Genomic DNA, 25,666 nt, shown 5'->3' on the forward strand with positions numbered 1-25,666 from the left:
GTGTCTTCCATCCAATGGTTCACTCCCCAATTGGCTGCAACGGCCGGAGCTGCACTGATTGGAAGCCAAGAGCCTGGAGCTTCTTCTGGGTTTCCCATGTGGGTATAGGGGCCCAAGGACTTGGGCCATCTTCTACTGCTTTCTCAGGTCCTAGCAGAGAGCTGGATCGGAAGTGGGACAGCCAGGTCTCGAACCGGTATGGGATGTTGGCGCTTCAGGCCAAGGCGTTAACCCACTGAACCACAGTGCCAGCCCCATCCTTTTATTTCTTTCTAATCCACTATCCCAAATACAACTTATATTTTGATACAGAAAGGTACCATATTGGTATTTTAACTCTCCAATTAATAATAGTATTCTGTTTTACTGGGTGGGCCACATTTTTTTTTTTAAATGGAACCATATAAAATGGTAGTTAAGCTCACAGGATCTGAAAATTATCTGTCTGTGTCTAAGTCCTTGCTCTGCCATTTAGTAGAACATTTCATAGTATATTTAACTACTTTTCTTAGTTCCCTTATATGGCTATATTTTGGAGATTTTAGGATTAAATAAATTGTAAAGGTCTTAAAATTTTATCTAGTATTATTAATAGAAGTAATTGAGTATATTATATTTTCCATGCATTAGTCATTGTTGGTAAAACATACTTTATTTTTTTTTTTGATGTTCATTTTTTTTAATCTTTTATTTAATGAATATAAATTTCCAAAGTACGACTCATGTGTTACAATGGCTTCCCCCCCCATACCGTCCCTCCCACCCACAACCCTCCCCTTTCCCACTCCCTCTCCCCTTCCATTCACATCAAGATTCATTTTCGATTATCTTAATATACAGAAGATCAGCTTAGTATACCTTAAGTAAGTATTTCAACAGTTTGCTCCCACACAGAAACATAAAGTGAAAAATAATAGATGATTTTTTTTAAATGATGATGAAATCAGATCAGACCTATTGTCATGTTTAATCCCAGTGAGAGTCAAGTTGGGAATTGATAATTTCTTTTTTTTTTTTTTTTTTTTTTTTTTTACAGAAGATCAGTTTAGTGTACATTAAGTAAAGATTTCAGTCGTTTGCACCCCCATAGAAACACAAAGTGAAATATACTGTTTGAGTACTCGTTATAGCATTAAGCCTCAGTGTACAGCACGTTAAGGACAGAGATCCTACATGAGGAGTAAGTGCACAGTGACTCCTGTTGTTGACTTTACAAATTGACACTCCTGTTTATGGCATCAGTAATCTCCCTATGCACCAGTTATGAGTTTCCAAGGCAATGGAAGCCCCTTGAGTTCTCCGACTCTTATCTTGTTTAGACACGGTCATAGTCAAAGTGGAGGTTCTCTCCTCCCTTCAGAGAAAGGCACCTCCCTCTTTGAAGACCTGTTCTTTCCACTGGGATCTCACTCACAGAGATCTTTTTGCCAGAGTGTCTTGGCTTTCCATGCCTGAAATACTCTCATGGGCTTTTCAGCCAGATCCGAGTGCCTTTAGGGCTGATTCTGAGGCCAGAGTGCTATTTAGGACATCTGCCCTTCTATGAGTCTGCTGAGTATCTCACTTCCCATGTTGGATCACTCTCCCCTTTATTTATTCTATCGGTTGGTGTTAGCAGATACTAGACTTGTTTATGTGCTCCCTTTGACTCTTAGTCCTTTCATTATGATCAATTGTGAACTGAAATTGATCACTTGGAGTAGTGAGATGGCATTGGCACATGCCACCTTGATGGGATTGAATTGGAATCCCCTGGTATGTTTCCAACTCTACCAATTGGGGCAAGTCAGCCCAAAACATACTTTAAATTCATTCAAAAGCTGCTTTTGTAAGTGTCTTGAGAAAACATGGCATTTTTTATCATCTGTATTCTAATTTTGAAAAAAGAAGAAGAAAAATGTCAGAATTATATGTGGAAGCATACTGAATCATAAAATTTAAATTGAAAGGGACTTTTGTGCAATTTCTCATTTTATAGTGAAAGAAGTCAAGACTGATAGATTAAATGACTTGCCCAGAATCACATATTAATTAATAGCAGGACCAGAAATAGTTTCCATATCTCTTGATTCCTAGTCCAGTGCCATTTTTATAAAACAGAATTGACTTTTAGTTATCAGAGGAGAACTGAAAATCAAGCCAATAATATATGAACTCTTTCAATTTTTCACCTTTTCTCACATACCAACCATATACTTCTCTGTCTCTGAACCCATCCATAGCCCTCTATTTGTTTTGAAAGAAGAAATTGCCTTTTCTTCTATTTGAAGTTTGTTTCTCCCACTATATTCTTAATCCTATCCAATTCTGCCTTCTCTTGAACTTTAGGAGACGAGTTAGTCTTATCCTGTTTCCTGTATTTCATTCTGTCCTGTCAGTTGTTTCTTTCTTGTTAGCATATGAATAAGCTCAGGTCTTCCTTCTTTAGCTCTATGTCCCCATCTAGCTAGCTGGGGCCTTTTTGATTATACACTTATAATCAAATAGTGTAGAAGTAGTAGAAATTCTACTCAAAGTGACTTAAGCATGAAAATGGTAACTGTTCATGCAAACTAAAAGTCAAGACATGCATTTGGGTAGATCCAGGCACTCTACTGAGCTCAATATGCCTTTGGCTTTCTCTGAATCTAGCAGTGCCTGTTGCTGACTGACTTAGTTAAACAGGCTTTCTTCATGTCAAGTCCCTTCTAACTTATCTTCCCGGTTTAGCAGCCTCCGTAGGAAAAACTCATCTTCCCTGTTAGTTTTGGCAGGCTGGAGTTCATTCTAACTGGCTTCATTTAAGTCATGTGATCATCTTTCATCAAGCCTAGTAGCCTGAGAACTGGGTGATGTAACTCCAGAATGTCATGAATTATGGCCTCACTAGGATCAAATGGCATGGTGGAGGCAGTTTCCCCAAAGGAAAAGAGGGCTGTTCTCACTAACAGAAAAGAAAGAATGTCAGGCAAATGAAAAAAACAAAAAAAAAAAAAAACAAAAAAAAACACCAGAATCCTCAAGTCTTCACCCTCTCACTTTTGCTATTTCAACAAACAAAAATTCTTGAAAGCAATTTGTATTTGGTACATCACTTTTTTACATCTTAATCAGTCTTCCTTAATTAAAGTTTGGATTCTTTCTCCATCACCCCTTAAAAATTACTTTTGCTCATTTAGTTAACTTCTAAATATTGAACTCAGTGAACTATTTCAACTTTTTTTTAAAAGATTTATTTATTCATTTGAAAGTCAGAGTTACACAGAGAGAAGAGAGGCAGAGAGAGAGAGAGAGAGAGAGAGAGGTCTTCCATCCAATGGTTCACTCCCCAATTGGCTGCAACGACTGGAGCTGTGCCAGGAGCCAGGAGCTTCCTCCAGATCTCTCACGTGGGTGCAGGGACCCAAGGACTTGAGCCATCTTCTACTGCTTTCCCAGGCCATAACAGAGAGCTGGACTGGAAGAGGAACAGTTGGGACTAGAACCGGTGGCCATATGGGATGCCAGCACTTCAGGCCTGGGCGTTGACCCACTGTGCCACAGCGCTGGCCTCTCAACTTTTATTTATTTATTTTACCTTTTGAGGTATTTGATACTTCTGGTATTTCTTCCTTTTGGAAATCTCTCCTTTGGCTTCAGTTAAACCGTTCTGTTGATTCTTGTGCTTCTTCTTAGGCTTCTTGGGATTTTCTTCCTGTTGATATTGGCAAAAGGATTCTTCCTTTTCTTCCTCTTCTTTCTTCCCACTTTTGCTTCCACTTCTTGCTTCTATTTGCTTCTTGATTGTTCTCACTTCAAAAGCATTTCCTAGAAAATATAAGTCAAGCCTATGCTTTAAGTCGTTAACTATATTTTTATGATTTCTAGGTTTGTATTTCTTGTCTAGGTCTTTCTAACTTCAAGTCATATAATCACTTTCCTGGACCTATCCACCCAAAAATCAACAGGTTAGCAACTGAACTGTTTCTTCCCATCTTCCTAAAGTCACTCTGCTCCTTCTTTTTTTCCTTAGCTAGGTGAATATATCCTCTTCTAAGCTACTAAAGCTGATTATTCTAAATATCTCACTCCACAAATAATTCCCAAATCTTATTTTGTCCAGTACATCTCTCACAGACGTTCTTTCCTCTGTACCTTTCTATTGATATTCTAGCTTAGACATTTATTTAGTCACTCATTTATTGTAATAACTTTGTTATTTTCTCTCTGCTTCCAGTCTCATTATCTTGCAATCCGTACCTATTCCAAGGGATCTAACAGGTGTACCTGATCATTTAAACCTGTTGATAAAATGTCTTCTAGTTGCCTCTTGACCATAAGAAGAAAAAAATCCTGTTAACATGGCAAAAAAGTATCAATGTGATTTATCACTTAGGTGTCTGAGTAGTCTCAGTGTGTCTTGTCTTTTTCCTCTACTTTGTGCTCCAGAAATCCTAAAAATTTGCAGTTCCCAGTCTCTCATTCTGCTGTGTTTTTTACATGCTATTCTCCCTTCATGGAATGTCTCCTTCTTATTCTGCTCTACAACCACAGATCTACCATCCTCTAATTTCTCCTACTGTTCCTACATGTATTATCACCTTACAAGAGTCTATCTGACTCTATATGCAGATTTAGGTCCTCTTTCCTCTGTGTTCCCTTTGCACTTTGTACTACTTCCATTTTTAGTACATATCATATTGTGTGTGTATGTGTGTGTGTGTGTGCCTATCAATGTACAAGAGTAGAATTGTGTGAACTATAGTTGTAGGTATGGTTGAAAGATAAGGTAGGAGTTGGACAGATAAAGAAGAGGATAGTGTTTGCAGTGAAGGAAACTGTGGAGTACTAAAGCAAGCCTGCACTGGCTTATGAGAGCTTATTGCTAAATTTTCAGGAAACTCAGCTATTATTAAAATTTCAATTATACAAATTTTCAGTTAAATAAATTATGTTAAAAACAAATCAAAAGAAATACTCAAATCCCATAACTTTCTAATTATTCTATTACATCTAACTTGTTTTCTGTGTTCCTGAGGTTATTTATACATTTGGTGGAAATACTGCTAATTAAAATTTAAAGAATTAAAGGGATGGTTCTGTGCATTTATTCCCAAGTTCTTATTCACTGATGTCACATTAGTAGCTTGAAATTAGTTATGAGTGTATTTTTACCATGGAAATCAGTAAATACTACTAATCAGGAATTGATTTACTGTTTAGATTTAAAACCATGATGAATAACATGTTAATAGTAGAGATTAAATTGAACAGTGTGCTGTGTCTTTAGCCATGACATTATGAATAACAAGAAAATTGAGGGAAGATTCTTCTAGTGTTTGAAAACTGCTAATTCTAAGGAACTTAAGAATGTCCCTTAAAGTGAATTTCATCTTACTTGTTAAAGTCAATAAAAATGTCAACCAATATTTATATAAAAACTAAACTCATTTATTAATTGCAACCAGAGGTTGACTATAGATAAAAGAGTGGTAAACTCAATGAAAATCAGTTAGTTAAATGTAATTTACAATTAAGCATGCTATGTATATTATTTGTAAAATATGTGCTACTGGCATTCTTTATGTCAGTAAATTTCAGTAAAAAATACTTGCATGTAGAGAGATAGTTATTAAACATTTGTTAGTATACTACTATGCAAAACTGTACAAGTCAAGTAATTTTGTCCCCATAACAATGTTTTGAAGTAGGTACTATTATTATCCCCATTTTGCAGAGAAGAATTTTAGAATCAGGCAGTTTGAATTACTTAAGAATATACAACTAATAAATGACAGAGGTAGAATTTTCACCCAGATAGTCTGCTCTAAATTCTGGCTATAAACAATAAGAAGGGGCCAGAGCTGTGGCATAGTAGGTTAAGCCTCTGCCTGCAGCACTGGCATCCCATATGGGCTGATCCAACTCCCTGCTTGCTAATGGCCTGGGAAAGCAGTAGAAGGTGGCCCAAGTGCTTGGGCCCCTGCACTCATGCGGGAGACCCAGAAGAGGCTCTTGGCTCCTGGCTTTGGATAGGCCCAGCATTGGCTGTTGCAACTATCTGGGGAGTGAACCAGTGGATGGAAGACCTCTCTGTCTAACCATCTCTCTGTAAGTCTGTCTCTCAAATAAATAAATAAATATTAAAAAAATAAGTAACACCGAGGATCTTCTGGCAAGAGAAAGATACAGATAAGCTTTAGACAGTATGTTCAAACATTCTTCAAAATTAACTTTCCAGAAGATGAACTGGAGAAGGAAGACCATTTTAGAAGCTGTCACAATCCAATCTTGGAATGGAGTTATTCTAAAATAGGAATCAAGAGGAACATTTAATTGTGTCTGAAAGAATCTATTGAAAATTAAATTTAGTGTGACTATCTGTATATGAGGTACAAAATAGAATTGGCTGAACACAATACTCAACAATGCTTGACCCAATGCTTTTGAAAATTACTATGGAAGAGCACTGTTTAGTAGTTGAAAGATTTGTTTGATATGTCAATATAAAATGATGCTTGTAGTTTAAAAAGTACCTATACTCTTTTATACATATACATAACAGATTTTTCTAGATGGAATGAGAGAGCTGTTCAAACAGTGCTGGTCAACAGAAATCTTAGCATGTCTGGAAACCAAAATTTGACAGATGCAGATAAAAGCAACTCTACATTTTCAGAAGTTTTGAATGTGAACTTTGAATTGGAAAATGAAGTTTGGGATGATTTTGATGATGAAAATTTAATAGAAGTTACTAACTTTTCAGATGATGAGAAGACAAAAACATCAGGTAAAATTATATTTTAGCATGAAATAACTTCATTAGAAATTCTTTAAATATTTTTCATTTTGGATTCTGGCACTAATTTTCCTTGCCTTTGTGTGTGTGCTTGCTTAATTAAATTTAGTTTCTTGAGATTATAATTTTAAGGGGCCAGCATTGTAACATAGCAGGTAAAGCCACTGCCTTCAACACCGGCATCCCATATGGATGATATACCAGGTGTTCCACTTCCAGTCCTGACCCCTGCTAATGGTCTAGGAAAAGCCCCACTCACGTGAGAAACCTGATTGAAGCTCCTGGCTCCTGATTTCAGCCTGGCTCAGTCCTGGCCATTTCAGCCACTTGAGGAGTGAAACTGTGGATGGAAGATTCTCTCTCTCTCTCTCTCTCTCTCTCTCTGTGTGTGTGTGTGTGTGTCCCGCACTCTCTGTAACTCTGATTTTCAATTAAATAAATAAATATTTATAATTTTTTAGCAAAACTGAAATGATGACCCTTCCACAAAGAGTGTTTCTTCCCTTCAGAACAGAGGTCAAGATTCCATGATGATGATATAGCAAAGGAAGTTTTGTAGTCTGTTGCTTTTCTTTCTTATCAAAAATCCTACTCAAATTTTGATTGATGATTGAATTTTCCCCCATAAAAGAGACTATCCTTCTTGTAATTCTTTTTGTTTTTTAAAGGATTTATCTATTTGTTTATTTATTTATTTGAAACTCAGAATAACAGGGAGAAAGAGAGAGAAGGAGAGAGAGAGAGAATGAATATTCCATCTGCTGAGTCACTCCAAATGCCAAAACAGCCAAGGCTGGGACAGGTCAAAGCCAAGAGGCAGGAGGCAGGAACTCCATTCTAGTCTCCACCACAACATTGGCCCCTCTTACTCTTCATTTTTAAGATGATACAAAAGTATTCCATTTTTTAAAAATATTCATCTGCGGGCCAGCGCCGCGGCTCAATAGGCTAATCCTCCGCCTGTGGTGGCTCTAGTCCCCGTCGGGACACCAGATTCTGTCCCGGTTGCTGCTCTTCCAATCCAGCTCTCTGCTGTGGCCCAAGAATGCAGTGGAGGATGGCCCAGGTGCTTGGGCCCTGCACCCGCATGGGAGACCAGGAGAAGCACCTGGCTCCTGGGTTCGGATCAGCGCAGTGCACCGGCTGCAGCACGCCAGCCGCAGCGGCCATTGCGGGGTGAACCAATGGAAAAAGGAAGACCTTTCTCTCTGTCTCTTTCTCTCACTGTCCACTCTGCCTGTCAAAAAACAAAATTCATCTGCTTGCAAAGAAGTAACATTTTTGGTCAAAATGCCTTTTCAGGTATACATATTAAAAAGGGTACATTGCTCCTATATTAGAAATTGTATTTAAGTCCTAAAAAACTAAAAATAATGAGAATTGGGTTTTTGAGTTAAAGGCAAATTTACTGTATTTCACTTAAGCAGAGAAATGGAAATCTTGGATAGTATATGACAAGATAGCAAATAAAGAAACTCTCCCCCATAAGAGCTAATAAAAGGAAATCAGTCCCTAAGCCTTCTCAATATAGGCTCTTATTCCCATAAACATAGTTGTCTCTTAACATACCCCACCATGTGCTATTAAAAAAAAAAAATCTCACTGGGGCTGGCATCACAGCATAGCAAGTAAAACTGCCAGTATCTCAAACAGGCAACAGTTCATATCTCAGCTGTTCCACTTCAGATCCAGCTCCCAGCTAGTAGCCTGGGGAAAGCAGCAGAGGATGGGCAAGTGTTTGGGCTTCTGCTACCCATGTGGGAGAACCAGATGAAGCTTCCGGCTCCTGGCTTTGGCCTGTTCCAGCTCTGGCCATTGCAACCATTTGGGGAGTGAACCAGTGGGTAGAAAATTTCTCTCTGTGTCTCCCTCTCTTTCTAACTCTGTCTTTCAAATAAATAAATCATCTTTTTAAAAAATAATCTTTCTAGGGGAAGCAGTTAGAAGTTAAAATGTTATTGTTTTAGGGGTCCAATAATTACCTAAACAGTGATTTAAAAAAAAAACAACTTTATATATTATATAGAAAGGCAAAGCGACAGAGATAAAGTGAGATCACCCATCAACTGGTTCACTCCTCAAAAGTCAGCAACAGCCAGGGCTGGGCTGGGCTAAAATGAAGGCAGGAGCCTGGAACTCAATCTGGGCCTCCCACATGGGTGATAGGGATCCAAGTGATTGAGCTATCACTTACTACCTCCCAGGGTTCACATTATCAGGAGGCAAGGATTGGGAATGGAGCTGGGACTCAGACCCAGGTACCTTGATGTGGGATATGGGCATTCCAAGAGGCATGTTAGCCACTGTGCCAGATGCCTGCCACAAGAGCCAATACTTCTCTCTAAAAGATCAGGATTTGACCACCTTAGAAAATAGGCCAGGAAAATCTCCATGATTTGGAGTCAGTAGGCACAGTTTCCTATATCACTAGACAACTACTGATCCCTATCTCAAGTGTTGGGGCCAGCGCTATGGTGTAGTAGGTTAATCCTCCACCTGCAGAGCCAGCATCCCATACGGGCACCGGTTCTAGTCTAAGATGTTCCTCTTCTGACCCAGCTCTCTGCTGTGGCCTGAGAAAGCAATACAAGGTGGCCCAAGCACTTGGGCCCCTGCACCCACACGGGAGACCCAGGAGAGGCTCCTGGCTCCTGGCTTTGAAACAGTCCAGCTCTGGCCGTTGCAGCCAACTGGGGAGTGAGCCAGCAAATGGAAGACCTCTCTGTCTCTGCCTCTCTCTGTCTATAACTCTACCTCTCAAATAAATAAATAAAATCTTAAAAAAAATTATTGTCATTATGTATTGTACTGTGTTCCGATCTTTTAAGGTGGCCTAAACTTATAAGGGAATAGCTTTGTCATTGGGAAAATTAGTCTCAATAAATATCATTTTGCACCAGGTATATAGCATTTTAAATAATTACATGAAGACCACTGAAAATATTGAACCAATTTTGACTTAATCCTTTACATGAATTAAAATAAATATATAAGTGATAGTTTGATAGCAATCAGCATAGTGATTAATAGGCTTACTTATATGTTTTATAGTTTTTCTCCTATAACTTTTTGCCTTTGTTTCTTTATACAAATTAAATTTGATTATTGAGAAGAATTATTCCTTCCTGCCTTGTAGAACTTGTGAAAGCTTCATTCAGCTGTTTCCTGGTATTTTATTTCAAAATGTTGTCTCTTTACATAGGATTTGGAAGCACTTTGAGTTCAAGTATCAGAGCAAGTGAGCTACCTTTCCAGGAGTCAAAGAGCAAATTCCAAAGAGAAATATCAAACAGGCAAGTTTTGGAACTTTGGTTTGTAATATTTGGAACTTTATATCCTCTAGACACATAATTAGAGATGGGCACTATGCTACAAATCCAGCCCTAGAGGGATGTTTCTTAGAGGCTGTTGTCAAACTCCTGCACCAAAACCATGCTTGGGTGCATATTAAAACTGTACATTCTGTAAATTTAAAACATGTTATCTCAAAAACTAAAAATCAGAAAGGAATATGAAAGAAGGGTGGAAGGGAGAAGGGGGGAGGGAGGAAGGCAAAATCATTATGTTCTTAGAACTGAATCTACAAACCATTTGCTTCTGTTAAAAACTAATTAAAATTTAAAAATAGAAAATGGCAAAATAAATAAAATGCTTTTTTTAAAAAATGTACATTCTGAATTCTACATTAAAGAATTATGGTCTCGTAGCCAGCACTGTGGCATAGCGGGTAAAGCCACCATCTGCAGTGCCAGCATCCCATATGGGCACCATTTCAAGTCCTGGCTGCTCCACTTCCAATTCAGCTCTCTGCTAATGCTCCTGGGAAAGCAGTGGAGGATGGCCCAAGTACTTGGGCCCCATACCCACATGTGAGACCCGGAAGAAGCTCCAGACACCTGGCACAGCCTTGGTTGTTGCAGCCATTGGGGAGTGAACCAACTGATGGGAAGATCTCTTGCTCTCGCTCTCTGCTACTCTGCCTTTCGAATAAATAAATAAATCTTAAAAAAAAAAATTCATGGTCTCTAGAGCCCAGGAATCTTTATTTTTCACAAGCCTTGAAGATTGCAGAGTTTTTAAACTTTTTTTTTTTTTTTTTACTATTCATTTTTTATTCATTTGAAAAGCAGTGAGAGAAATCTTCCATCTGCAAGGACTTGTCCAGGCCAAAACCAAAGCCAGGAATTCAATCTGGGTCTTGCTCATTGGTGGAAGATACTCAAATACTTCAGCCATCATCTGCTGCCTCCTGGGATACACATTAGCAGGAAGTTGGATTGAAAATAGAATCACCAGGACTCGAATCAGGCACTCTTATATTGAATGTGGGTAACCCAAGCAGCTTTTCAAGCCACTTTAGCACAGTGCCCACTGCCTGAATAGGAGTTTGACAAGTAGAAAAGCAATATATAGGCATTCCAGGTATAAAAAATTATGTGTAAAAGAATAAGTCTTGGAAAGATTTCCAGTGGTCAAGGATCAGCAGTGTGATGTGTAGTCATGGCATTAAGGTTGAATGTCATACATAGATACCTTACTCTATTCAGTATGCCAGGGGTCACAAACTCAAATGCCTTCAGAATTTGATGGGTCAAGACCAATTGTAAAGTGTCCCTTCTAAAGGGAGCAACCACTGCTTGGCTCCAGCCAATTTTTTTATGCAAAAAATGTGAGTACATTGTTGTCAGGTATTCTGATTTTTTTCCAAGAAAAGCTAAGATTCTGAAATTTTATGTGACATCTCATATTTTTAAATTTTAACAATTTTAAAAAGCGATATACTCTCAGCACTCCTGTGAAAATAATAACAAAAATAATTCTGTACCCTTAGGAGGTCTCTCATTTTTTTACGTCTATGGTAGATAGTGAGGAACTATCCATGATATTTCAGGATAGGAAAAACAATTTAGCTGAAAAAAAAAATCATTCTAGCAGCAGCACATGGAGTTAATTGTAGAGGGTGGGACTAACAGAGGTTGTGGAAACAAAGAGGTTGGGTTTAAAACAGATTCAGTCTTTCAGTTGATGTGATGTGATAATTAAGATAGAGGGAAGAAAAAGTGGAAACTGGGTAGACATAGATGTTATCTGAGAATATAAGAAACATAGGTGATTTGGAAAGGGAAAGACCATTTTAGAAATGTTCAATGTGAAGTATCTTTGGGGAAATGGAAAATGCATTTGGAAATTCTGGACTTGATAAGAAATAAAGTGAAAACTTTATTTTCGAAGTCAAAACTTTCCCAGTCAGGCTCCAATTTTCTTTTTAAAAAAAAATAAAAAGATTATTTATTTGAAAGTCAGAATTACAGAGAAATAGGGAGAGACAGAGAGATCTTCTATCTGCTGGTTCTCTCTCCAGATGGCCACAACAGCCAGGGCTGGGCCAGGCCAAAGCCAGGAGCTTCTTCTGGGTCTCCCATGTGAATGAAGGGCCCCAAACACTTGAACTATCTTCCACTGCTTTTCTAGGTGCATCAGCAGGGATCTGGATCAGAAGTAGAGCAGCTGGGACTCAAGCTGGCCCCCATATGGGTTCCAGTGTCACAGGCTGCAGCTTTACCTGTTGTGCCACAACACTTGCCCCCAGGGTCCAGTTTTCTAGTTAAGGATTATTTGATTCTCTGCTTTTGAAAAATACTGTTTGTGCTATCTTTTGGAATTTTTTGCTATTATTTAGTCATTTTATTGATCATTAGCATCAGCTTCACAGAATAATAGATTTCAGAGAATTTCAGAGCTAAGGGGATTTAATTTAAGTGTCATTTCATCTCCCAACCACTGAATCCTTGAAGGCTTTTTCAACATCACTGGCAATAGTCATGCCATGTCAACTAAGACAGCTCCAATAACAGGAGCTCATTCACTTCAAAAACACTTGTTCCCTGGTTGGATCTCTCAGATCATTTAATTAAAAAAAAATTGGCCTTAAAATTGTCTTTTTATCATTTTCATGCATTGGTTCTAATTCTGAGTTACACAGAATAAACAGATAAGCATCAAAGTGGAATAAAGCTGTGGGTGTACAGAAACAACAGATAATCACAAAAAGAAAGATAAAAAAGCACATAGATGGTTTTTGTGCACCACATATTTTAAAAACTACAAATAATTTTGGAAGAGTTTGGAAGTTACCAACAAAAGATAAATGTGTTTTTTTTAAAAAAAGATTCTAACAGAAGCCACTGAAAGAAGGCTTGAGGGATGCAAGGGTCTGGGGAGGAAAGGAACCTTGCTTTTCCTTTTATACTCCTTTATTATTTTAATTCCTTCCATGTATGTATTTTAATCAGAGACAAAAAGTTCCAATTCCATCAGTTTCGGTGATTCTCCCCTTACTCATCCTGCTGCTCATTGCTCATTACATGGCCGTGATACTTTAACCTTCAAGAGTCTTCTTATATTGTCACCCCCTCAGAAATGCATTGATGACCATCTTTTTAAAATGCCTACATGCCTCCACACTGTTATTACCGTGATACTACTTAGTTCATTCCTTTCATATAACTTCAGAATCTATAATTGAGGCTGGTGCTGTGGTGTAGTGGGTAAAGCCGCCTCCTGCAGTGCCAGCATCCCATATGGGTGCCAGTTTGAGTCCCAGCTGCTCCGCTTCCAACCCAGCTCTCTGCTATGACCTGGAAAAGCAGTAGAAGATGGCCCAAGTCCTTGGGCCCCTGTACCCGCATGGAATACTCAGAAGAAGCTCCTGGCTCCTGGCTTCGGATAAACACAGCTCTGGGCATTGCAGCCAATTGAGGAGTGAACCAGCGGATAGAAGACCTCTCTCTCTCTCTCTCTCTCTCTCTCTCTCTCTGCCTCTCCTTCTCTCTGTAACTCTGACTTTCACATAAATGAATAAATCTTTTTAAAAAAGTATCTATAATTATGTATATATTATTATTTGTTGTCTGTTCCTGTAGTAGATGGTAATTCCTTGAGGATTTGTCACTTTATACCCAGTTCCTAGCATAATATCTGGTATACAGTGTTGAGATTATACTTATGTTTTCTTGAATGAATTTAATACAAAAGGTTAAAGGTGAATTCTAGTATACAGTTAGAAGATAATTAGAGATGTCTATGGTAAGAACAGAATAGGGAAAGGAGATTAAAAATTAAGCAAGATGAATTAAAAAAAGATTTAGAGACTTCTAGGTAACAAGCATGACTCAATTTTAAAATTGTTAAATGATTCTTTATGTAGTCTCTTAAAATAGTTCTATTATCTAATTTAGAATATTTAAACTTTGGTTTGGTCTAAAGAAAAGGAAATATACCAAGTTTTACATGTGTACAAGAAACTGCATCATTTTTTTAGATAAATTTATTTCACTTTGATCATATTCCCCAAAGAATCACCACTGATGCAAATTAGAATGGCATGCTTTTCTTGTTTGCTGCTTATAACAAATAATTAATTTTCATTTTCAGTTTTGTTTCATCACATGAGAAGGCAAATATTTATTTATCAAATTCTGCTTTGTCCAAGTTTGGTGCATCCTCGATGGCACAATTACCTCAACAAGCTGGAAATGGAAGTTTTGTAAGCAGAAGTACTTCATTGTTTTTCTTCCAAATTTTTCCTGAATACTTAAGCTTTCAATAATTGCTATTTTTACATCAAAACATAGGTTCATTTACAAGAAAGAAAACAACAAAGACTGTCACCAGAGATTCAGAAGCTATGCTTTATTAATTCCTCTCCAAAATCAAATTCTTCAAATTTTAAGAATGTGGAGTTCTTTTTTAGAAATGATGAATGTAAAAAGGAAATTGATGTCAGGTAAGAACTCTTTAAAGACATCTCAAGGTTATACCAATAAAACTTTTTACAAATAGATTTTGCATTCCTTTTCCCTTGGTTCATTTTAAAAAACAAAGCCCAATAATTTTATTTACTAAAGGTATGGGAATTTTAGACCCCTGGTGAGCTGAGCTCCTTAAGATCTTTCACAACATCAACTATTTCAATTTTTTGAAAAAAAAAAAACTGATGCTATTAATTCATTATAAAATTTTATATTTTGATAGACTTATTTTTACTGATTTTAATATAGTATATTGAATATATAAAGTATAAAGTCATTTGAAAAATATAAATGGCATCAGCAATTTTGCAAAAGTTCAAGTTGTATTTCAGTCAATGGACTATTTCACAATTCAGCAGGTTAAATGAAAAACTCATTAAATCTAATTGATGTCCCCACTACTGGCCGTTTTAGAAAGGGAAACTGCAGCAGTTTCTCTCTCCTTGAAGAGTCAAAGATTAGAGACCTGGTCACAATTTTTTTAAATGACATTACTTTCCAGTATGCTTAAAGAAATATGTGAAAGAGACTTGATCACTTGATCCCTACCTTTTACAGTTTACAAAGTCTAATTCCACCCCCCCAGACTTCCTATAAGGTTATAAATATTGACATTTATTTGATACAGTAACTTCCTAGAAATCTTCAAGGTGTATTTGGTATTATACTATGTAGTGTGTGTTTTAATCATATGGAACAGGCCTTTTTAAAAATATAATTTATTTTATTTGAAAGGGATAGAGATTTCACATCTGCAAGTTCACTCCCCAAATGCCCTCAATAGCCAGGGCTGGGTCTGGCTGAAACCAGGAGCCTGAAACTCAATCTGGGTCTCCCATGTGGGTGACAAGGACCCAAGTACTTGAGCAATCACTTGCTGCCTCCTAGGGTACACATGAGCAGGAAGCTGGATCAAAAGCAGAGCCAGGACTCTAATCCAGGCACTCTGATATATGATGTGGATGTCCAAACAATAACCTAACTATAGAACCAAATGCCTATTATTATTATTATTATTATTGAAAGACAGACAGAAAAAAGTACATATTTTAAAATAAATTATGGTACAAAAATAATGATTTTTGCATTTGCTTTTTCTTTTTACTAGTAATCATCCTGATGATGAAGCTGATGAAATTAAGACTCTTCTGGGAATATTTGATGGTATTTTTTAGAACAAACCAAAAAACAAAATACTACTTATATTAAGATGAAGTATAAAGACAACTAATCACAAAACATACTTTTTATTTTTGAAAAGTAGCTTATAATTTTTCAGATGGTTTTCTCTTGAATTTGATCAGTTGTGTTGATTTTAGCAATAAAATATACAAACTGATTTATTTTCCCATTATGTTACAACACCTTGAAAAGTACTTTTACAGTGGCTTTGTTTCAATAACCTGATAACTAAGTTGCCCTTAGAAATAATTGCTTGGTAATTAATTTGATATTGATTGGATTTTGATGAATTAATTTAAAATTTCATGTTTTATATTTTCCTAACAAAAAGAAAGGATTCTCTGAAGGCAAGATAATGCTGTCGGTGAATCCATTATGTGGATTATTCACTAATATTGTTATTGTTTTTGGTTATATTATTTACTGTCTTTGATCTTTAAGAATCCAATGGTTGTTTGACCCTACTGTTATTTAAATTTGAGCAACAATAAATGGAACATTCATCAGTATGGATTATTATCATTTAGCTTGTCATTCAATGTTGTGAATCCTAAAATTTTGTTAACCTTTACTGTAGCTTTTTTATTATTTCCAGTGATTTATATTTCAGATTTAGTTATTGATAGGAAATAATTAGGCATTCCAAGCAATGCTTATTTCTAATTTATTTACCATATAAATCCTATATGAAGTTGAAGCCGACTTGAGAAATTTTAGAAAACATTTTTTATTTAAGTGTCAAACACTTAGAATGAGAGAAGAGAAATTTCAAAATGAGATGATTGTTATTATAAGTAAAAGTTTATGAGATATCATATATATATATATATATATTTTTTTTTTAACTGGCAGAGTGGACAGTGAGAGAGAGAGACGGAGAGAAAGGTCTTCCTTTGCCGTTGGTTCACCCTCCAATGGCCGCCGCGGCCAGCGCGCTGCGGCCGGCGCACCGCGCTGATCCGATGGCAGGAGCCAGGAGCCAGGTGCTTTTCCTGGTCTCCCATGGGGTGCAGGGCCCAAGCACCTGGGCCATCCTCCACTGCACTCCCTGGCCACAGCAGAGGGCTGGCCTGGAAGAGGGGCAACCGGGACAGAATCCGGCGCCCCGACCAGGACTAGAACCCGGTGTGCCGGTGCCGCTAGGCGGAGGATTAGCCTAGTGAGCCGCGGCGCCGGCCCTATTTTTAGAAAATATTTTTTATTTAAGTGTCAAACACTTAGAATGAGAGAAGAGAAATTTCAAAATGAGATGATTGTTATTTTAAGTAAAAATTTATGAGATATCATATATATATATTTTTTAAAGATTTATTTTTATTTATTTGACAGAGTTACAGAGAGGTAGAGCCAGAGAGAGAGAGGTCTTGCATCTGCTGGTTCCCTCCCCAAATGACTGCAATGGCCAGTGCTGAGCTGATCCGAAGCCAGGGGCCAGGAGCTTCTTCCAGGTCTCCCACATGGGTGTTGGGGCCCAAGGACTTAGGCCATCTTGTACTGCTTTCCCAGACCATAGCAGAGAGCTGGATTGGAAGTAGAGCAGCCAGGACTCAAACTGGCACCCATATGGGATGGCCGGTGCTACAGGCCAGGGCTTTAACCCACTACACCACAGCGCAGGCCCTGAGGTATCATATATATTAAACTTACATAAAAAGCTTAGAACATAACTAAGAGGCATTGTCTCTGTGCTGAAAAGTAAAGACAACAAGTTACATAATTTTAGTCCTTTTTAAATTAGTATGCTTCTGCATCTGAATCAATCACACTACAACTTTTAATGTTCTTAAACATCATTAAAGTGAAGAATTGATGCATTATAATCTGCTCATCTTGCATACATAGACTTGGACACTAAAGAAATAGAAATTTGATTCAAGGTGAATTATTGAGATCTGCTAAGTAAAAAGTACTGTATTTGGTACTGCAAAGGATGTAAATACTGTTCCTAGTCTCATGGAACTTACTTAAGATATAATAAAGTACAACCATACCTCAGAGATATTGCAGGTTTAGTTTCAGACTATTGTAATGAAGCAAATATTGCAATAAATCAAGAATATTTTTTGTTTACCAGTGTGTATAAAAGTTACATTTACACTAAATCATTGTCTATTAGATATGCAACAGCATTATATCTTTAAAGTATGTACTGGGACTGGCACTGTGGTAGTGGGTAAAGCCGCCATCTGAAGTGCCGGCATCCCATATGGGTGCCAGTTCAAGACCCAGCGGCTCCACTTCTGATCCAGCTCTCTGCTATGGCCTGGGAAAGCAATAGAAGAAGGCCCAAGTCCCTGAGCACCTGCACCCACAATGGGAGACCCAGAAGAAGCTCCTGGCTCCTGGCTTCAGACTGGGAAAGCTCCAGCCATGCAAACATTTGGGGAGTGAACCAGTGAATGGAAGATCGATCTCTCTCTCTCTCTCTCTCTCTCTCTCCTTCTCTCTCTCTCTCTGCCTCTGCCTCTCTATAACTCCACCTTTCAAATAATAAATAAATCTTTTTTTAAAAAAAAAGTATATACCTTAATTAAAACTACTTCTGAGATTGGATTAAGATGGTGGAGTAGGGAGGGAGCTTGCTGCTCAAGTCTAGGAGAAAAAAAAAAATGGAAAGAGTTCAGTCTCAGAGAAGAGTAATGGAGAAAACAGCAGAGGAAACTATGTACATTGGAGAAACGCAGTGGACCTGTGTGGAGGGTGAAGATGCGCACAAAAAACTTAGGACCCCACCAGCCAAGAGCCTCCACACTAGCGCTGGAGAGCAAAGTGAGAGCAGACTGCAGAAGCCCAAGCCACTGGCGAAAAAGGTGCAGGAAGAGCTTAGAGGGAATGTCGCTCCCCCTCTTCACGGAGGAACGACACAGGACCCTGCGCTGTTATTTCGTCTGCTCGGCCCTTCCCGGGTTTGCTGCTGGTCCTTCCCGGGTTGGCTGCCGATCCCTTCTACCTCCGTGGAAGGGCGGCTCCCCCTGCCACTTTCCCCACTTCCGCGGGGGAGCGGCACACCGCCAGCCGGCTCTCTCCGGGGCTGCTCAGATGTTATCTGGATGTTCCCTTTAGATGTTCCTGGTGCATGTTGTCTCTCTCCTCCTTTATAGTCCTCTTCCACCAATCCCAACTCTGCTACCCACACGCCGAGTATGCTGCTCTCCTCCAATCAGGAGCAGGATCAGCTCCTGCAGGTTATAGGTCGAACTGGAGGCAGCTGTGTAAAAGTTGTTTACTCCTCTTCCAGCGCCATATTGTGGGAGAGCAGATGCATAGAATAAGTCTTAATTCCAGTAACTTAGTCTAGTCCGAGTTGCTCCCCACAAGGGAATCCACTTGGAGCCTCATGGGGGAGAGTGTACCTGCCAAACTAGAGGAGAAAAGAACAAAGGGGAGGGGCATGTTTCTTCTCTTCCCAATCATCCTGCAATGTCCTGTAATAAGCTGACAGAGAACACGTGCCATTTTGGACATAGATAATAGCTGCACCAGCTCATGTCCTCACCCAGCAACCAGCCAAGCGCAGACTCCTGAGTATGGTGGGGAGAATAGACAGGGAGCTGGGTGCTCATGACTGTTGGAGCCTTGTGTGCTGGGACTGTGAAGACACTGAGGCTGCATGGGAGGATTCAGGGTGTGGCTGGGACATTGGGCAGTCAATGTGGGAGGCTCCATATGCTCAGGGCTACCTGGCAAGAGGCATTGCTGGGGAATCTGAGCTCATACTGAGGACTGCACAGATCCTTTGTGTGGTCCTTGTGGCAGAGCAGATGAATAATACACTCACTGGGGCTAGTGCCCAGGCACTGGTCTCTTTCAAAGAGAGAAGCTCAGCTGAGTCTATGCCAACAGACAAGAAGAAACCTATCCTCTGATTAAAAAAAGAGAGATTGACTACAACAACCTGGGTGTGTCACCTCAGACATGCCTTCACCCTGGAGCACTGAACAGAGCTCCCTGACCACTCCCACCACATCCTCTAGGTATTCCCTGAAAGCAGACACTTCACTAATCCAAATATGGCCCAAAGATAAAGGCAGCCACAGCAAAAAATCAAAGAAACCAATGAGTATCCCCACAGTTGGCAAATAACAAATACACCAATCCAAGAAACAAGAACAAGGAAGACAACATGACACCCCCAAAAGAACACAACACCTCAACACTAGATTGTGACGATGAGATTGAAGAAATGCCAGAAATGGAATTCAAAAAATCGAACATAGGATTACTTAGAAGAAATCAGAAGCAAATGCACAAACTAATGAAATCTATACATGACATGAAAGAAAATTTTTTCCCACAAAATTGAGATCTTCAAGAGAAATCAAAATGGAAATATTCAATAGAACAAATAAAAAATACAGTGGAGACTCAACAACAGAATTGGTGAAGCAGAAGAAAGAATATCTGACTTAGAAGTCAAAGCACAGAAACTTATACAGTCAGACTAAACACAAGAGGAAATTAGAAAACTAAGTAACACTTTTGGGAATCTAGAGAATACTAGCAAATGACCCAATATACAGGTTCTAGGAGTTCCTGAAGGTGTGGAAAAAGAGAAGGGATTAGAAGGTCTTTTTAATGAAATAATAAAAGATGATATTCCCAGTTTGGAGAAAGAAAGGGTTAACCAAGTACAGAAAGCACATAGAACTCCTAATAGACATGACCAGAAAATATCTTCACCATGACACATTGTAATCAAACTCTCCACAGTCAAATATAAAGGTTCTGAAATGTGCAGGAGAGAAACGCCAGTTTACTTTCGGAGGATCTCCAATTAGATTCACAGAAGTCTTCTCATCAGAAACCCTACAAGTCTAGGAGAGAATGGTGAGATACAGTTCAAGTCTTAAGACAGTTAAGTCTTAACTGTCAACCCAGAATACTATACCCTGCAAAGCCCTTATTTATGAATGAAGGTGAAATAAAGAACTTCCATGACAAACAGAAACTGAAGAAATTTGTCACCACACGTCCAGCCCTGCAGAAGATGCTTAAGAAAGTGCTGCACACAGAAACACAGAAACATGGTCATCACTATGGTTGAAGGTAAAGGAAGGAAATCTCCCAGTAAAAGTGCAAAGGAAATCCAAAGTAAAAAATAGGAATATTTATGGGAAAATGGCAGGGCAAAGTCATTATTTATCAATAGTCACATTGAATGTAAATGGCTCTTAGCTCTCCAGTTAAAAGTCACAGACTGGCTGAATGGATTAAAAAACAAAACCCATCTATTTGCTGCCTACAAGAAACACATCTCACCAACAATGATGCACAAAAACTGAAAGTGGAAGGAGAGAAAAAGATATTCCATGATAACAGAAACTAAAAAAGAGCTGATGTAGCCATCCTAATATTAGACAAAATAGACTTTAGCACAAAAACTGTTAGACAAAACAGGATATTATGTAATGATTAAGGGATCAATTCAATAGGAAGATGTAACTATTATAAACGTATATGTACCTAATTACATGGCATCTGGCTATTTAAAAGAAATGTTAAGGGACCTAAAGGGAGACATAGACTCCAATACAATAGTAATGGGGATTTCAATACCCCACTTTTAGCAATGGACAGATAAACCAGACAGAAAATCGACAAGGAAACAGCAGAGTTAATTGACACTATAGACCAAATGGACCTAACAGATATCTACAGAGCTTTCCATCCTAAGGTTGCAGATACACATTCTTCTCATCAGTACATGGAACCTTCTGTAGGATTGACCACATGATAGGCCCTAAAAAAAAAAAACTCAACAAATTCAAAAAAATAGAAATCACACCAAGCATGCTCTCAGACCAGAATGCAATGAAATTGGAAATCTGCAACTTGGGAATCTCTAGAGCATATGCAAACACATGGAGACTGAACAGCATGCTCCTGAATGAACAGTGGGTCATAGAAGATCAAAAGAGAAATAAAAAAAATTTCTGGGAACAAATGAAGGCAACAATGCAACACATAACAACTTATTGGATACAGCAAAAGCAGTGTTAAGAGGGAAGTTTATAGCAATAGGTGCCTACATCAAGAAATTGGAAAGGCACCAAATAAATGAGCTATCAATACACCTCAAGATCTAGAAAAACAACAGCAAACCAAACCCAAAACTAGCAGGAGAAAAAATAATTAAAATTAGAGAATAAAACAAGAAAATTGAAACAAAAAATACCAAAAAAATCAGCAAAACAAGGAGCTGGGTTTTTGAAAAAATAAACAAAGTTGACACACCATTGGCCTGATTAACCAAGAAAAAGAGAGAAGACTCAAATCAATAAAATTAGATATGAAAAAGAAATTGTAACAATAGACACCACAGAAATAAAAAGAATCATCAGAAATTACTACAAAAAGCTGTATGCCAACAAACTGGAAAATCTAGAAGAAACTGGTAGATTCCTGGACACATAAAATCTACCTAGATTGAGCCATGATGATATAGAAAACCTAAACAGACCAATTACCAAGATGGGAAATTGAATCAGTAATAAATACCCTCCCAACAGAGAAAAGCCCAGGACCAGATGGCTTCACTGCTGTATTCTACCAGACATTTAAAGAAGTTCTAACTCCACTATTCTCAAGTTATTTTAAAACGATCGAAAGGGAGGGAATCCTCCCAAATTCTTTCTATAAAGAAAGCATCAGCTTAATTCCTAAACCTGAAAAAGATACAACAGAGAAACAGAACTACAGACCAGTTTCCCTATGAACATAGATGCAAAAATCCTCTACAAAATTCTGGCCAATCAAATCCAACAACACAACAGAAATATTCACCAGGACCAAGTGGGATTTATTACTGGTATGCAAGGATGGCTCAACATTTGCAAATCAATCAATGTGATACATCACATTAACAAACTAAAGAACAAAGACCATATGATTCTCTCAATAGATGCAGAGAAAGCATTTGACATAATACAACACCCTTTCATGATGAAAACTCTAAGCTAATTGGGTTTGGAAAGAGCATTCCTCAACACAATCAAGGCAATCTATGACAAGCCCACAGCCATCATCCTATTGAATGGGGAAAAATTGGAAGCATTCCCACTGAGATCTGGAACCAGACAAGGATGCCCACTGTCACCATTGTTATTCAATAGAGTCCTGGAAGTTTTAGCCAGAGCCATTATACAAGAAAAAGAAATCAAAAGGATTAAAATTGGGAATAAGGAAGTCAAACTATCCCTATTTTCAGATGACATGATTATATATATAGGGGATCCAAAAGACTTCACAAGAGATTATTGGAACTCATAGAAGAAGTAGCAGGATATAAAATCATTACACAAAAATTAACAGTCTTTGTATAAACAGACAATGCCATGGCTGAAAAAGAACTTCTAAGATTGATCCCATTCACAATAGCTACAAAAAAAAAAAAAAAAAAAAAAAAAAAAAAAAACCTTAGAATTAATTTAATCAAGGATATCAGAGATCTCTATGATGAGAATTACCAAGCATTAAAGAAAGAAATAGAAGATACCAAAAATGGAAAAATCTTCCATCTTCATAGATTGGAAGAATCAGTATCATCAAAATGTCCATTCTTCTGAAAGCAATCTACAGATTCAATGTGATACCAATCAAAATACCAAAGACATTCTTCTCAGATATAGAAAACATGATGCTGGAATTTATATGGAGGCACAGGAGACCTCAGATAGCTAAAGTAATCTTATACAACAAAAACAAAGCTGTAGGCATCACAATACCAGATTTCAAGACATACTACAGGGCAGTTATAATCAAAGCAGCCTGGTACTGGTATAAAAACAAATGGATAGACCAGTGGAACAGAATAGAAATGCCAGAAATCAATCCAAGCATCCACAACTAACTTATATTTGACCAAGTAGCTAAAACCAATCCTTGGAGCAAGGATAGTCTGTTCAACAGATGGTGCTGGGGAACCTGGATTTCCACATGCAGGAATATGAAGTAGGACCTGTACCTTACACCTTAGGTGAAAATCCATTCAAAATGGATTAAATACCCAAATCTATGACCTGATGCCATCAAATTACTAGAAAACATTGGGGAAACCCTGAAAGACATTGGCACAGGCAAAGAGTTCTTGGAAAAGACCCCAGAGGCATAGGCAGTCAAAGCCAAAATCAACAAATGGAATTACATCAAGTTGAGAAGCTTCTGTACTGCAAAAGAAACACTCAGGAAACTGAAGAGGCAACTGACAGAATGGGAAAAATTATTTGCACATTATGCAACTGATAAAGGATTAATAACCAGAATACATAAAATGATCAAGAAACTCCACAACAATAAAACAAATAACCCAGTTAAGAAATGGGCCAAGGACTTAGACATTTTTCAAAAGAGGAAATCCAAATGGCCTATAGGTTCATGAAAAAATGCTCAGGGTCACTACCCATCAGGGAAATGCAAATCAAAACCACAATGAGGTTTCAACACACCCAAGTTAGAATGGTTTTCATACAGAAATCAACGAACAACAAGTGCTGGTGAGGATGTAGGGAAAAAGGTACCCTAATCCACTGTTGGTGGGAATGTAAACTGGTAAAATCACTATGGAAATCAGTTTGGAGATAACTCAGAAATCTGAATATAGACCTACCATATGACCCAGCCATCCCACTCCTGGGAATTTACCTGAAGAACCTTAAAAATCAAACCAAGATGGAGTGACTTAAGCTAACACTATTAAAAACAAGAAGTCACCTTTGCTCCAAATAAAAAATTAAAGTTTAAAATTACAGCCCTAAACTTTTTTCCCCAAAGCTAAAATTAGGTGCAGCTATAAAAATAAGGGACCCTATGCTTAGCTAGCTGCGACACTGGTGCCTGGCTGTGCTAAGACCTAACCCAGTTTGTATGCCTCCTAATACTCAAATAAAGGTGTGGGAAGTGGGACGCTGCTCTCCCACAAGGGGAACAAAGGGAACGAGACGTCGCCCCCCACCAGGGTAAACAAGATGGCGCTGGCAGGGAAAGGAACTACTAAAGAAGTAAACAACAAAATGGTGACGAGGTACATGCCTCCCGTGTGATCCCGTAGCTGATTGGATAGAAGACGCATGCCCTTCACATGAACAACTCACGGATTGGACTGCTGTGTGCATGGACTCTATAGTGCTTTTGATTGGTTGCTGCGGGTATATAAACCGTGTGGCTTGTACTGGGGGTGCTCTCCGGACTCCCGAGTTCAGGAGGCCCGTCTGCGCAGACGCCAAATAAATCCTCTTGCTTTTGCATCAGCTGGTCTGGAGTCTGAGTCTCTGGGGTGTGCCTCTCGATGTGTTAGCATCCTCACTCCGAGGGTCTAACATTACCCAAGGGAAATGAAATCAACAAATTAAAGAGTTATCTGCACCCCCTATGTTTATTGCAGCTCAATTCACAATAGCTAAGACATGGAATCAACATAAATGCCCATCAACTGAAGACTGGATAAAGAAATTATGGATATGTACTCTCTGGAATACTACACAGCAGTAAAAATAAATGAAATCCAGTCATTTGCAACAAAATGGATGCATCTGGAAAACATCATATTTAGTGAAATAAGCCAATCCCAAAGGGACAAATATCATATATTCTCCCTGATCTGTGATGACTAATTGAGCACCAAAAAGGAAATCTGTAGTAGTGAAATTGACACTTTGAGAAGCAATGACTGGAACAGCCCTTGTCTTAACTGTCAAGGAGCAGTTTTGCTTTGTTTTTTCTTAATGGAGAATGAGACTGGGAATAGGAGAGGGAGGAGGAGGTGGTGTGGGAGTGGAGACGGGAGGGTGAGTATGATGAGGAGAATCACTATATTCCTGAAGTTGTACTTATGAAATTTGTACTCCTTAAATAAATAGTTTCTTGGGGGGAAAGAAAACCACTGCTAAGAAGCATTACAATTATCTTAGCTGTTGGAAAA

General features: G+C 38.3%; 1 protein-coding gene across 9 annotated transcripts in view; it reads left to right on the plus strand.

The window, feature by feature from the left end:
• The window catches only part of HFM1 (helicase for meiosis 1), a 137,510-nt gene that overhangs the window by 104,015 nt on the left and 7,829 nt on the right, over nucleotides 1–25,666 (plus strand). For 6 of the 9 annotated variants that reach the window (XM_051857507.2, XM_070078054.1, XM_070078058.1 and 3 more), the window contains 5 exons: nucleotides 6,524–6,748; nucleotides 9,960–10,050; nucleotides 14,192–14,303; nucleotides 14,392–14,543; nucleotides 15,677–15,732. In XM_051857507.2, coding sequence (XP_051713467.2) covers nucleotides 6,524–6,748; nucleotides 9,960–10,050; nucleotides 14,192–14,303; nucleotides 14,392–14,543; nucleotides 15,677–15,732 — 636 coding nt within the window. Of the gene's footprint in view, nucleotides 1–6,523; nucleotides 6,749–9,959; nucleotides 10,051–14,191; nucleotides 14,304–14,391; nucleotides 14,544–15,676; nucleotides 16,260–25,666 lie in introns of those variants that run through there. The other 3 variants (XM_051857508.2, XM_070078056.1, XM_070078057.1) reach the window with 3 other exon arrangements.

Source organism: Oryctolagus cuniculus, chromosome 7 (assembly GCF_964237555.1).
Source record: "Oryctolagus cuniculus chromosome 7, mOryCun1.1, whole genome shotgun sequence".
Lineage (NCBI taxonomy): Eukaryota > Metazoa > Chordata > Mammalia > Lagomorpha > Leporidae > Oryctolagus > Oryctolagus cuniculus.